General features: G+C 35.0%; 1 protein-coding gene across 1 annotated transcript in view; it reads left to right on the top strand.

The window, feature by feature from the left end:
* REV3L (REV3 like, DNA directed polymerase zeta catalytic subunit) overlaps positions 1-15,226 on the top strand; it is a 136,691-nt gene that overhangs the window by 34,075 nt on the left and 87,390 nt on the right. The window contains 1 exon segment of the mRNA XM_039870451.1: positions 10,960-11,149. Within this exon segment, the coding sequence (XP_039726385.1) occupies positions 10,960-11,149 (190 nt within the window).

The raw sequence follows: 15,226 nt of genomic DNA, 5'->3' as shown, positions 1-15,226 counted from the left end.
AATTACATATGAACTTTGGATACATCATTTCATCAGATTCTTGACATATTCATCATAAAAGAATTTTCATGTTATATTTTGCTGTTTATTTTACTGTTGTTTAATATGGAAAGTTGGTGCTTAATTCAGTCCTGTTAGTCTCCTTGCAAATAGGAGAAGATATGAAGGTATTAATTATAAATATCTCATTAGCATTTGTAAAAATATTGTTAGGAGAAAGTAAAATAAAAGCAATCAGATTTTTTACTAGACTCAGTTGAAAGCCCTCTTAGTTACTCAGTATGAAAAAGGCATCTTGTATCAGTTTTCCAACAATAAATTCTTAATTCCTTGATAATCAACAATGAGCATTTTACAATTTAATTCAGTTATGACACTAACTACTCAAAGTTAGTGCAGACCCCACAGGGTAAGGGATCAGTCCCACAAGACTACCTTCGCTTCAGATGCCAGCTGCATGGGGTCCCCAGGGTACCTGCACTTCTGTCCCACCAAATATAAATGTAGGAATTCCTACAACCCTTCTCCCTCACCAGGTTTTATAAATTGCTAAAACATAGAACTCAAGAAAGTGCTATAGGTTTATTAAAAAGGATACAAATGAACAGTCAGATAAAGAGACATGTAGGTTCAGAAGGGTCCTGAGCCCAGATGTCTCTTCCTGTGGAGTCATGATGCACCATCTTCTTGATACATCATTATGCGCACCAACCAGGAATTTTCCCAAATCCTCACTGTTAAAGAGTTTTTATTGAAGTTTCATTACAGTGGCATTATTATTATTAAATAATTGGCCGTTAGTGATTGAACTAAATCATAAGACCCTCTTCCTTCCCTGGAGGTGAGGTTGGAGGCAATGGAATTGAAAGTTCCAACCCCCTAATCATATGGTTGATTCCTCTGGCAACCAGCCCCCATTCCAAAGCTGCCTAAAGGTCCCACCAAGAGTCACTGTAAATTCAGGTATGGTCGAAAGGGGTTTGTTATAAATAATGAAAAATACTCCTCTCAGAATATTCCAAGAGTTTTAGGAGCTCTGTGCCAGGAACTGGGAACAAAGACCAAATAAATATTTTTATTATATATTTGTGTGTGTTGGAAAATATATGTATATATTTCTTTTTTATTATATTACATGTGTTTATCCAACATGTATCAAACACCCACTCTATTCCAGGCTCTCTGCTAGGCATTGAGAATAGGAAGAATAAGAAGACATGATATATGTGTTCAAGCTCACATTGCGGGTGTGAAGTCTAAGACAGTAAGTTGCAACTTACATGGGGGTTAGGTTCTGAAGTGAAGGTATGAAGTTAAAACCTCATTGGCAGAATTTCCCTTGATAGTATCTTAAATTGCACAGTGTCTTTCAATAAGTCTAACAGGTTAGTTTTCCTCAGGTGCAGACATAACCACTGTTTCCTCAGTGGAGCTCTAGTTGAAATAGTTGGCGCACAGTCAGGGCCATATTTTATGAAAACTATGAACTGTATCTTTTAAAGTGTAGGATCACACTTAGTTCCCTCCCTCAGTAGGAGACACTTTCACTGTTAGAGGCACAAAGAAGCTGGGACTAACTAAAGAACAACAGATTTATAAACCCTACCTCATAACACTAGAGCATAAATTTATTAACTGGACACACTGGCACCATTTAATTGTGTTCTCATTCATTCATTCTTTCTTTGTCTCTCTTCCTGTGTCTCTTCCCATTCCCATCAGTCCCTTCCTACCCAGTAAATAAAATGCACATATGATGTGATTCTACTGTGTATAAACATATATATAGTATAACATAATGTGATAAGTACCATAATAGATTTATACAGGTGCTGTGAAGACATAAATGAGGAAACGAGTTTTAAACTTACTTCTGTAGATTAAAGAAGATGTATATAGTTGAATTAGCAAGTGAGCTGGTCCTTTAAGAATGAGATGCAGTTACAGTGTTTTCCATGTAAATAAGAATTATGTCTTTTCTTCAAAAAATTCTCTTACATCAATCTTTTTTCTATTTCCTCATTGATGATTCTTCTGGTTATAGAGTATATTAATTAATTCAGCGAAGTCTGTTGAACACATCTGAGCATCTGAGGCAATGCGCTGAGGCAAAGGAGTCTAATCCCCAGAATTTTTTTTGGCTTGTGATGTTTCTGTAAATTCTCATTTGTATAGTACCCGCAATTGTACTGGTGAATGTGAAAATGGGAAAATTGATTTTCCTCATTCAGTATAGAGCTTTAGGCTAAGACATAAAGTGTCCGTCAGCCCCCTATACAGTTCTATATAGTTTTACATCCGCCATTTTGCTATTTGTTATCTGTATGTCTTATACTTTTTTGTTGCTCTAGTCTTTCACTACAACTTTCTTTTATACTAAATAGATTTTTAGTATATCATTTTAATTCTATTGTCTCATATAATTTTTTAGTTATTTGCAGTTGCTCTGTAGATTACACTTAACATTTTAATTTAAAACAATATAGTTTGTATTAATAACAATTTAATTTTAATAGCATATAAAAACTTTGCTCCAATATAAACCCATCTTTATTTTAAGCCTATGAACACACTTAAAACTTTTATGCACTTGTCCTGTAAATGACATTGGAGAAGAAAGAGTTAAAAACAAAAATACATTTCTTTTATCTTTTGTATTTACTTATGTATTTTCCTTTATTGGTGCTTTTTTATTGCTTAGTGTAGATTTGAGTTACTGTCTATTGTCTTTTCATTTGAGCCTGGAATTAAATACCCTTTAGTATTTCTTGTAGAACAGGTCTGCTAGTGACAAATTTTCTCAATTTTATTTATCTGGGAATGTCTTCCTTCTTCCCACCTCATCCAGCTCTCTTTTGTTTTTGAAGGACAGGTTTGCTAGGTATGAAATTCTTGCTTGACAGTCTTTTTCTTTCATCGCTTTAAGTATATATTCCCACTGTCTTCTGGCCTAATGAGAAGTCAGCTATTTAATTTATTGAGAAAACTTTGCTCACCATGAATTACTTTTGCAATTCAAGATTTTCTCTTTGTCTTTTGATAGTTTAGCTGTGGTTTGTATAGGTGTGATACTCTTCAAGTTTTATCTACTTGGAAATTGTTAAACTGCTTACATATGCAGATTAATGTTTTTCGTCAAATTTGGGAAGTTTTTGGCCATTTTAAAAAGTATTCTTTCTACTCCTTTTGCTCTGCTTCCGTCTGAGACTCACATTATGTATATGTTGTTATGCTTGATGGACTCCCACAGATCTCTGAGGCTCTGTTAATTTTTCTTTATTCTTATGGTTCCTCAGATTGGAGAATCTCAACTTATCTGTCATCATATTCAGATTCTATCTTCTGCCAGTTCAAATTGGGTGTTGACTCTCTCTAATAAAATTTTCGTTTTAGTTATTGAGCTTTTTAATTCCAGAATTTCTATTTGATTCTTTTTATTAAAAATCTCTTCATTTATATTTTTTATTAGGTAAGGCATGATTCTCAGACTTTCCTTTAATTCTTTAGACATGATTTCCTTTAGTTCCTTAAAATATTTATAATACATGTTTAAGATCTTTGTCTAGTAAGACAAATGTCTGAACTTCTTGGACAGTTTCTGTTGACTTTTTTTCTATGTATGGACCATGCTTCCCTGTATGTCTTAGAATTTTTTTGTTGGACACTAGATATTTTATTTTATTTTTTTAAATTTTTAATTAAGTTTATTGGGGTAACATTGGTTAATACGATTATATAATTTTCAGGTGTACATTATCATTTGACATCTGTATATTCTATTGTGTGTTTACCACCCAAAGTCCAATTTCCTTCAGCTACTATATATTTGATCCTCTTTACCCACTTCGCCCTCCCCCTAAACCCTATATTTGACCCCCTTTACTCCATCTACCTCCCCCCTCCTCCCCCACCCTAGTAGTAACCACTAGTCTGTAGTCCTCTGGTAACCACTAGCCTATAGTCCATGTCCATTAGTCTCTGTTGGACATTAGATATTTTAAATAATGTGACAGGAAAACCATATTCCTCCCTACCCCCAGGATTTGTTTTTGCTCTGTCGATATTGCTGTTTGTTGCTTTAGTGTCTTTTCTAGGCTAATTCTGTACAGTCTGTATTCTTTGAAGTCTCTGCTTAGTTGTCAGTTAATGATTGGCCAGAGATTTCTTTAAATGCCTTAACCAATAGATCTCCTTCCAGCTCTTGCTGAAAGACTCTGTGTTTGTGTTAGAGTTGAGCCTCAAGGTCAGCTAGAAGTGAAAGATTAGGACCTTCTCAGGTCTTCCTGAGCATGCATACAGCTCCAAACATGTATATAGCCTTCTAAATTCTCAGGACTATGTCAGAACTTTGCAAAGCCCCTTATGGACATTTCATTCTTCAGTTTTTCCTTTTAAGTTTTTTGGTCAGCCCTTTGTTAGCCACTACTGGTAAAACTCCTCAGGCAACTGTGATGTTAAACAATGGCTGCTATCTGTTTTCACAAATGCTGTGGATAGGACTGTACACATAGAATGAGCTCTGAGTCTGATCAAATAAAGACAAGCCCTGAGAAGAGTTTTTCGGCGAGCTGCCAGGCAGGTTAAAGTGACAGTTTTCTGAGGATGGGGATTTTGGAGAATGCCAAATCTATTTTGGCCTCTCCAACGCCTGCTTGGCTATTGGTTTTTACTGCTACTTGTTACAAGGCTTTGGTTTTCAAGGCTTCCCTGGAGCTGAGGAGTGGGGAAGGTTGGACTGTGGAAAGTTAAAACACCACAAAGCTTGCTCTTCTTGCTAAGAGTCAACTAGTTTTTTCGAATAAACACTAAGATTGTCACAAGCCTTTAGTTAATTCCTAGAGTGCTGAAAAAGTTGATTTTCACAGTATTTGCCAGTGTTCTTGTTGCTTTTATGGAGGAGCGGATTTATACTTTTATCTGTGTCCTGCTTCTAGTCTCTGATCCAGCCCCTTATTACTTGCTTTTTTTCTCTTACTCATTTCTACTGAACCCTTGAAATTCTGGTTCCATGACTGACATACTTATATGCTCAATTATTCACTTGACTATTACTTCCCTTTCCTGTCTGGCAGCCCTCTCAGGGGCTCATTCTCTCACATCCCATATAAATAACAATCCTCTATTCCTCCCCTAAATATTAGTATTTCTCGTTTCTAGCCTAGGCCCCTTCTCTTGTCTACCTTTTCTCCCTGAGCAGTCTTACTCAGTCGTTGCTCATACCTTCAGTCTTTCTAGCCTAGATCTCACTCTTTAGCTCCACCTCTGTGTACCTAATTGTGCTTCATAAATATCCATATGGAAATTCTATAGATGTAAAATTGAAAACAGTTCAAAACAAATCAATCAACTCTTCTTTCTCTGTTTTCTTTGAATGTCGTTCCCACTCATCCAGTTACCTAACCGAAAATTTGGGCCATCTTTAATTTTTTTCTCCTTTATCCCCACATTCCAATTAGTTGCCTCTCTATTCTGTGCCCTAAATACTCAATATTTTCTCTATCTACTGACATCTCACCTGAATTACTCCAGCAGCCTCCTAAACAGGTCTTCCTGTTGTAGTTCTGTCCCCAGCTTCTCCACAGTGTGTCCACAAGGGAACTTTATAAAATGCAAATCCAGATAGGTCACAGACTTTACACCCCCCCCACACACACACACACACAGAGCCTTTTTCTCCATTGCACATCTTGCTCTATGCTAACTACATTTTTCCTGTTCAGAAACATGTTCTCTTTCGCTTTCAGGTTTCTGTGTATACTGCAGCATTCTTTCTCACTTTGCCCTTTTGTTGCTACTTCTGGGAAGCCTTCCTGTATTCTCACAAATCTTAATAGGATACTTCCAGATACAGAATTCCCTATTTGTTCATCTTTATCTGAGTAGAAAGTAAAGTCCATGAGAACAGGGACTATGCTTATGAGCAGCCTGTGGTCTAGCACCTAATAATGAGCTCCTACAAATTATTCAAGGAATTGAGAATTTGCCTACATTTATAAATGAAGGAACCAACCATCTTCAGCCCTGGAAATACAAAAATATATTAGACAAATGTATGAATAAAATAGATTGTTGAAACCTCTGGTGTTTGAAGAATATATTTCTGGTAGTGTGGAATTAGTTAAAGCCAATGATTCTAAATAAAATCCTGTTTACTTTAGTTGAAGGAATAAAATGGCATGAATAAATGACATTCCGAAGAATTATTTACAAATTAGAAAAAATGAAGATATAGCCATATGCCCTTTGTATAGTTAGTGATTGTTCTTAGTTCTTGTCTTCAAATCTCTAGGTCATTTAGAAGTAGGTAATTTCTTCCTTCCTGCCTTTCTCTTATACAAATTGTGTAATATTTAGGAAATTTTATATGCAAAAAAGAAAGAAATCACCCGTTATCTGGTTTAATGTATTATAGTTTTATAACTGAAATAAACATGAATGTCACCTGAAATAAATATATCATAAACACCCCTTCATGCTAGGAAAATACCTCAATACCACCTGTTGCTTAGATCGGCAAACTTTTTCTGTAAAGAGCCACATACTATACATTTTAGGCTTTCAAGGCTATAAGGTCTCAGCTTCATCTATTCAACTCTGCCTGTAGCAGAAGCATCCACAAGACCATTCCAAATGGGCATGGTGCATTCTAATAAAACTTTATTTACAAAAACAGGCAGCAAGTAGGATTTGGTGTGAGAGCCATAAATCTATTCTATGGTACTGATACTGTAGCTAATCCTCTATTTTTGGAAATTTATATTGTCTTCAATTTTTTCACCACTTAGTAATACTATCTTGGTATCTTAATATCTCAGTCTTCATGTATATTCTTAATTTTTTGTTTAGAATAAATTCTGAAAGTGTAATTTCTAGGGCTAAGAGTACATCTCTAAGGCTTTCTTTTTTTTTAAAATAGGTGATATAATATTTGCTTTCTATTTGTGGCTATGAGGAGTTTTGTTTGGTTCAAAGTAATATAAAACTTAAGATATTCTAGAAAGAAGAAAATATGAAAAATTCCATAAATACAAAATTTCCTGATTGTATTCCAAGTTTTTTGTTTAATAACTCTGTAGAGTTTTATTTAAAATCTTGTATAGATTGAGTTTGAGATTTGGGGGAGGGGTTCGCAAATTATAAAATAAGCATGTCTTATTCAATCTCCTAACATACTCTTAGGCCATATGATTTTGATTGCAGGTACCAATCAGCTTGTTTTAAAAAAGAAAAAAGAAGAAGACATTAAATTCTTAAAGTCTGGAAGATAAATCTAATCAATTAGAGCTAGAATTGGCAAACTGCTGTGGACCAAATCCCTCCCATTGTCTGTTTTTGTAAATGAAATTTTTTTTAGAACACAGTCATGCCCATTTCACTTAAGTACTGCTTTGGTTGCTTTCAGGCTACAACAGCAGTTTAGTTGTATCAGAGACAGTGTGGCCCATAAAGACTAAAATATTTGCTACCTGCCACTTTACAGAAAAATATTTGCAGACCCCAGAATTAAAGTAATGGTATGTGTTAGTTAGTCTATCTGTTTATTGAAAATGGATCTGCAAAAATACAGGTTAATTTTGCTACAAAGAAACTAATAATATTTTAAGTGCATATTTTAATTAAGAGACCAAATCCAGGCACTTAAAATATAGAGAAAATGTAGGAAAATGACATAAGAAATGTTGGAATACAGAGGACTTAATGTTTAATGTAATTCTAAGTTCTATGAAAGATTAGATTGGTAGTACCCAAATACTGGCTGTTACAGAGGCACCTGCCCTAGTTATAGAAGCCCTACTTAAACACAGTTGGAAAGTAGCCAACTCCACAAAGTTTTGTCATGGTATCTTTAAAAACCAGCAGTTAGGCTGTGACAAGTTTCCATGGAGCTTTCCTGAAACAATTTTTGTTGCAGTTTCTGAATTAGGCAACATCAGTTAAATTGGAAAATTCAAACTCTAAAAACTTTTTGGAACCTATATATATACGTTTAGTCTCCCAAAGACAATTTTATTCCTACTGGACTTGTTGCCTTAATTCAGTTTGACATGACAATAAGGGGGGATATTCAGAAAGTAATGATGTTTTCTTTCTTTGGATCTACATGTCACCTAGAAATAGTTAATATTCTAAATCCTTTAACAATCATAAGTCATCTAGAAATGTTTCAAAATGGCATAGCTTTCGCTAATTTTATAAAAACATTCTTTAAAAACCCTGAATGTTGAACTCCTTGGAGTATTGAGGAAAAGCCTCTGGACTCAAGTCACAAGTTCGTCTTAAATAGGCCACTAAACCTGAGTCCCTAATACTAATTACCCACCTCTGGACTTATTTTATGCAAGAGAAGCCACTAATTTAATACTAAGCCACTGATTTTAAGGCATTTTCTCAGAGCTGAACCGAATTCTAACTGATGGATAGTTGAGGTAGACTGTTTTATCTCCATGGGATTACACAGCTGCATCCCTCTGTTTTCAGATTTTTTTTGTAGCTGTTCAAAGGCTTTCACGCCATTCTTTGCCCTTAAGTAATTACTCTGTTTTGCTGAGGGTTCGTTCATTCATTTAATAAATATTTATTTAACACATACTATGTGTGCTGGGTCCTTGGAATTATTATGATGATTTCAACACAGCACCAGCTCCCAAAGAATTTGCAATCAAATAGGAAAGTCAGATAAACAGGTATTTACAGTACAAAATAAGAATTAAAGATTAAGGAATCCATTATTAACTTTTAAAAATTGAACCAGTATGGTTAAATAGAAAGCATAAGTTTTAGATTTTGTTAACAGTTTTCAAATCCTGATTCATTACTTAATAGTTAGCTTTGGGAAAGTTAAACTCTGTAATACTTGCGAGGTTATTCTAAGTTTTAGAAATATATGTATGTAAGGCACTTAGTTTAAATCATTTCCGATTTTTTCCTAAGTCATATACCATAAATTATTGCAGTTCCAAAGCTTATAAGTGGATAATTTTTCTGGCCCCTACTTCAGAGGAGATGTGAAAAATGGATATTTAAAAACTTTTATGAACTTTGTAAACATCCTCTCTATAAAGAAACTATTAGTAAAACTCAAATTTTATGATTGAGTCTTATGAAAATTTACCCAAATTTCCATTATTAATATATATGGACTGTAAAATTAATATTTTAGGAACTTATAATACTTCTTATAAATGTTGCTATACTAGTAATTCTGTAATTACTGATATTAGATTTATCAACCTAAAAGGAAATACTTCTCTGTCTCCCCAACTCCCTTACCCCATGGTTTAGCATGCCAGTTGCTTTTAACCAAATTGTGGTTTATGTACAGAAGGGAAATGGTTATAACCTTTTTTCCTGAGATGTTTAAAAGTATTCAAGTAGATCATTAGTAAACTAATTATATTTTCTTAAGACTCGCTCACCACTATGATTTGAATTTTTTCTATTTGAAGAATTAAACTGTGTTTAGGAAATAGTACCATGTATTTAGAAATGAAACTAAATAGCCAAGAATTTTCTTTTAACCGAAAGTGTTTTTTCATTCCTTTGATATTAAGTAGCATAACTGCTGCTAAAAATAGAAACTGAAATTGGTCTGATAGTAACACAATTGGTAATTCTTCAAGTGTGAAAGTTGATAGTTCACATCAGAATATTGCACTTATGAGGGTGCAAATTTTATTCTATTGTGTTACAGGTCTTTCCAATTTTGCTTATTTATGAAAAACTCTTGGCAGATTTGTTAACTCTGTTATAACGGTACCTTCAGAGTAAGACAGGGTGATTTTAGTCATTATAAAAAGTGTAAACACAAGTTACCACAGGAGCATAGAACTATTTTCAATACATTTTATATAAATCATTCTAAATTATAAATGGGAAATAGTAACCAAGCAAATAGTTCCTTTCCTACCAAAAGAAAAAGCCAAGTGAAATAGAGTAGGATAAGGGGTGGAGAAGAAGCCTGAGGATTGTGTTGGCAGGAGAGTACAGTAATAGTGAGTGACAGGATGAGAAAAATAGATGTGTTCTTCCATCACTGCTGCTCTCCTCTGTGTTTGAAATAGACAAATGGCATAGACCCAAGGGGAACTAGGGACAATGCTCAGAGGACAGGACTGTCCTGCCAGATTCATGAGAGTAATGGTGTTGTTACTTAACCTTGTCATGGATACATTACTGTTTCTGTGGCACTTCTTTTGTGGGTTCTTGCTCATAGAAGTTTCTTTATCATGGCTGTGCTGGATTGTGTGTTGGCAAGTCAGCACCATTTACCCCATCTGCACCTTGCCTGATATAATGGTTTCCTGGGAAGTGTGCATGCTTGTTTTTTCCCCTCTTGTGCCTCCGTGTCCCACTCCACCAAATGTGCAATTTAGATATCCAGAAGTCCATTACAGACAATTGATCTGTAGAGATTTTCTTTTGATTTGTGTTGGTGTTTTTTTTTCTAATAACAAAATTTCATTTTTACCCTTCCCACCCCAATAGCAAAATTGCACACACTGAAACTGCTTTTACTTTCTCCTTTCACCCAGAGCTGTCTCTGTTTTAGGGAACTCTCTTGTTTGAAAACTTTTATGCCAGGACAGACATTCACTGATTTATTTAGTAAACTTTCAGTGAATTTTTGTAAGCTTCCTAACACTGTGCTAAGTGAAATTATAGGGCAGTTCAGTGAAGTTCATAAAAGTTATAGATTGTAAGGGTGAAATATTCAAACATATTTTCTCCAAAAGTTTTTAAACCATACTATAATGCTTATGTTTATAAAATGCTCCTAAATGTTATGAAATTTAGTTAATACAAGTGGCTTTAATAACTATGGGTTAATTTTCTTCAACCCTTACCTTAGATAAGCTGTTTAGCCGTTAGAACATTTAAATGACTTGCATTCTGAGCTTTGTAATGTTAAAATTTTTAAATGCATCTCAAGACTAAACTTTGTAATGTATTACATTTTAGGTCAGAAGACATGTCTTCATCTACATGGCATCTTTCCTTACCTCTATGTGCCATATGATGGTTATGGACAGCATCCAGAAAGCTATCTTTCTCAGATGGCATTCAGTATCGACAGAGCACTGAATGTGGCTTTAGGCAGTCCATCTTCCACTGCTCAGCACGTGTTCAAAGTGTCATTAGTATCAGGAATGTAAGTATATATCATCTTTTTAAATTTCTATTTGTATTTCCATTGCCGTTCTAATTAAAAGAAAACATTAGGGTCAAATATACTCTTCATTTTTCTTTTGTGTCTTGTCTGATAGAACTTTTTAAAGTTAATTTTTATTGCAGTGAAAGATAGATGGTTAATGGTGCTTTTTGTTTTAACCTTTCCCATTTCTTTGCTTTCATGACTGTAGAAATTCATGTAATTCATTCAACAAATATTTATTGAGCACCTTTTGTGTGCCAGGCAGTGTTCTAGGCATTTGGGATATATTGGTGAAAAAAACAAAGATCCTTGCCCTCATGGAAGTTATATTCTAATAACGGGAAATGGAAAATAACAAGTAGATACAACATGAAATAAATTTATGACGAGATCGGGCGCATTCAGGGTGTTATGGCTGTAGAATGAAATTTATTTATTCATTGCATGATAATTAGTGCTATAGAACAAAAGATGTACAGCAGTATGAGAAGGATCAGTAAGTAGTGTGATGTGGAGAAGTAGATTGGTAGCACTGTTTTATAGGATAATCAGGGAAGGTCTCATTGACAAGCAATTTGACATTTGAGCAGACTTAAAGGTGAGGGAGTAGAAACAGTATAGTGACAAGTGGCTGGAATGGAGGGAGTAAAGGCAAGTAAGATAAAATGAGGTTAGAGAGATATGAGAGGATGGAGATCATTTTGGCCAGTGGTTCTCAAAGTACGATTTCTGTACTTTGGTTTCCAGGATCACCAACATCAGCTTTACCTGCTTTAATAGCCATGAGAATGTACTTCTCAGATCTCCAAAAACAGGAGCATGATTGAACAACAGCCCTAGCTACTACGCTAAAATTCGTCTATCCCATAGCAGCTAAAGCTGCTTTCCGTAGACTACTCCCAGCCTATGACTAAGCATGGCACGGATACTAAGGCAGGCCTATTCCTGGAACATACTTGAGGACTCATAAATTTCTTACATATTTTGGCATCTCCTTCTTAGAGGACTTGGACTTATACACCTAGGAACTTAGAGTAAATTCTTGGGTCCCAGAACTTTGGTGGAAGGGCTCAGCAGTATGTGTTATTAAAACCTTTCTGATGATTCTGTTGCATGCTAAAGTTTGAGAACCACTGCTGTAGGCTGTTCTTATGGACTTTGGCTTTCACTGTAAGCTATTGCACGATTTTAAACAGCCATGATCTAGTTTAAAAGAATTACTTTAGCAACAGTGTTAAGAATAGGTCATAGGGAAAGCATTAGAACTGTTTCATTTTTCTGGGTGAGAAAATACAGTGGCTTGCACTAGGGTAACATAGTGAGAAGTGGTCAGCTTCTGGGTGTATTTTGAGGGTTGAGTCAACAAGATTTGCTGTCTCATTGGATGAGGGTTATGAGAGAAGTTAAGGATGACTACAAAAGTTTGAGTCTGTGCTGCTAAAAGAATGGAAAGTGCAGGTAGAACAGGCTGGCAGGAAAGATTTGGAGCTCATACTTGAGCATATTGAATCGATATGTCTGTACGAAATCCAGCGGAAATCTTAAATCTATATACGTTTTTCCACCTTAATCTAGGTTTTCCTCTGGACCACATGGTATCCTTTTAATTCAGTTCCCTTCTTCTATCCTTGTCTCACTCCAGAGTTGCAAAAGTACTCTTATAATGTAAAATGGATCCTTTTAAAATCTTTTAATAGCCTTGAGTGACTTCATATTGTTCCTAGAAAAAAATTCTAACCACAGCCTATGTGATCTGACCCCTGCTACTTCTGTAACTTTGTCACTATGTTCCATGCAGAAATGCTGGTCTTTCAGTTTCTCTGATGTGCTAAGCTCTTTCCCAACTTTGTAATAGAATTTCTTTTCCTTGAGTGCTCTATCCTTCTCCAGTCCTTCAAATCTTTCACATCACCAGAGGTGTTTTCTCTGACTTTCATACTTAAAATAGGTTGTTGTTATTATTCTGTATTTCAGCCCATTCTTTGTTTCCTTTAAGAGTACTTAATATAGTTTAATAATTATTTTAATATTTTGTTTATTTACTTAGTTGTTATGTGTTTCTTCCACCAGCAGGTAAGCGTCGTTAGAAAAAGGACCATGCTTGTCTAGTTCGTCATTATATGTCTAGCATTTTATACAGTGTTGGGAACTTAGTAGATAGGGCTCAATAACTATTTGGTTAAATCAATGAATGAAGTAAAGTTCATACCCTTCCTATAACAGCAACCATTATGTTAAAAGAATCATCAGCTTTATATTCTAACTTTTTTATGTTTAATGTTTTTAAAAACTTTCCTATACATATTCTCATTTCAAAGTTGAATCTCTAGACAGCCTAGTGAAATGATTAGTCACTAGTCTTTCTATATTTTTGATAGGTAATTGTTAAAGACATTGCCATGTTTTTGAGTTATGAATCTGGATACCTGGGGCAAACATGAGCTGTTCAATCTAATTTATGGCTGTTATTCTCCTTTTTCTCTTATTCCAGTATTTTGGGGGGTTTTTTCTTACCTAGATCCCCTTTCCCCTTACCATACATTCTAGCTTCTGTGATTTCTTTATTCCTTCAATATTCCCTACGTCTTTAAGATAGACAAGGTTGTATCTAGCTATCAAATTATACTTTGTACACAGTTTGATTCCAGTCTTCCTAGACTATGCATTATCCTGAGGCTGGCTTAAGAGATAAGACCATGTCATGACCTTAGGCTAATTTCTGGGATTCCTTGCCACTTGTGTGTTAGGAGCTATTGAGTTGGCTTGGACTCCTGGAGACCCTGTGAATGAGTGATGTCCACAATGTCCTGTCCTCAATACCCCTGCTCAGCTCCTATAGACTCAAGCCTATGGTTTCTTTTATGGAGTCAGTCCATCTCATATTTGGTCTTCCTCTTTTCCTGTTAACTTATATTTTTCCCAGTATTATTGTCTTTTCCAAAGAACTCTGCCTTCTTATGATGTCCATGAAGTAGGATAGGCTTCAGTTTTGATACTTAGCTGCCATTATAGGATTCTAGAAAATATCCTATGAAGAGATTTTAAGTTAATCTAAGTTAATTAACTGAGATTTTTTCCTGTTTGTGCTCATTTTCCTTCTCATTGTTATGTTAACTTACTCTAATTATCTGAGTAAGTTCTAATCATTTTTTAAGCATAAAAACATCTGCCCTCAAACTCTGCTCTATTCTACTTTCTTTTGCTCCAAAGTGTCTTTGAGATTTTTGGCAAAATCAACTACAGACACTTTCTTGGCCACAAGAAGCAGAAAGCTGAATTTATAGAGTTCAAGCTATATTTTGTGGCAGTAGCTAAGAAAACAGAATCCTAGGTTTACAAAGAATTTTTAGAGTTTTGATAGTCAACATATTCAGTTTTTGAATTTATGTAAAAACCTAAAGATTATTAACAAAACCAAACAAAGCAAAGATAACATGGACCACAGCAATGAAGATTTAATTCTTTTCCCCCCATTTATCTGGCTAAAGATAACTCATGTCTCCAGATAGAGAGCTACATTTATTTATAGGAAAAATACCATAGCAGGAGGAATTAAGAGTTGAATTTGCCAGTGAGATAATTCATGTAATGTGTCTTTCTTTCACGGCAACAAAAATGGTGTGAATAGGAAGTGGTAAATGTTATTTTTAAAAAAAAATGTAAATAAGAGTGATGAGTAAGGAATAGGGAGTGATGGTCTGAGAAGGCTTTTCTTAGGAGGTCTGTTTAAGCAGAGACCCGAAGAGACCTGAAACTTACTGAATTTTGTTAATGTCATCATAATAAATATATGTTTTTATGCACGCACGCACACACACACAAAAGAGATTGCAAGCAGGTCATGCAAAGGTTCAGGACAGAGCTTTCCAGGCAGAGGAAATAGCAAGTTACTTCAGAGTAGATCAAGTTAGAGGGGCTGAAATGTTAGAATGGCTGGAGGGAAAAAGGAAGAGTGGTATGAGATTGGAGTGAGTGACAAGGATGACATAAAGAGCCTTTTAGACCTTGGTAAATAGTTGGATTTTTTTGAAATAGAAATTGCTTTTTAGTAGTCATACAGATGGTTCTAATCTA

The sequence above is a fragment of the Pteropus medius genome, unplaced genomic scaffold (genome assembly GCF_902729225.1).
Source record: "Pteropus medius unplaced genomic scaffold, Ma_sr-lr_union100, whole genome shotgun sequence".
Lineage (NCBI taxonomy): Eukaryota > Metazoa > Chordata > Mammalia > Chiroptera > Pteropodidae > Pteropus > Pteropus medius.
Note: the sequence above shows the minus strand (reverse complement) of the source record. Positions and strands in the feature narration are given on the sequence as shown.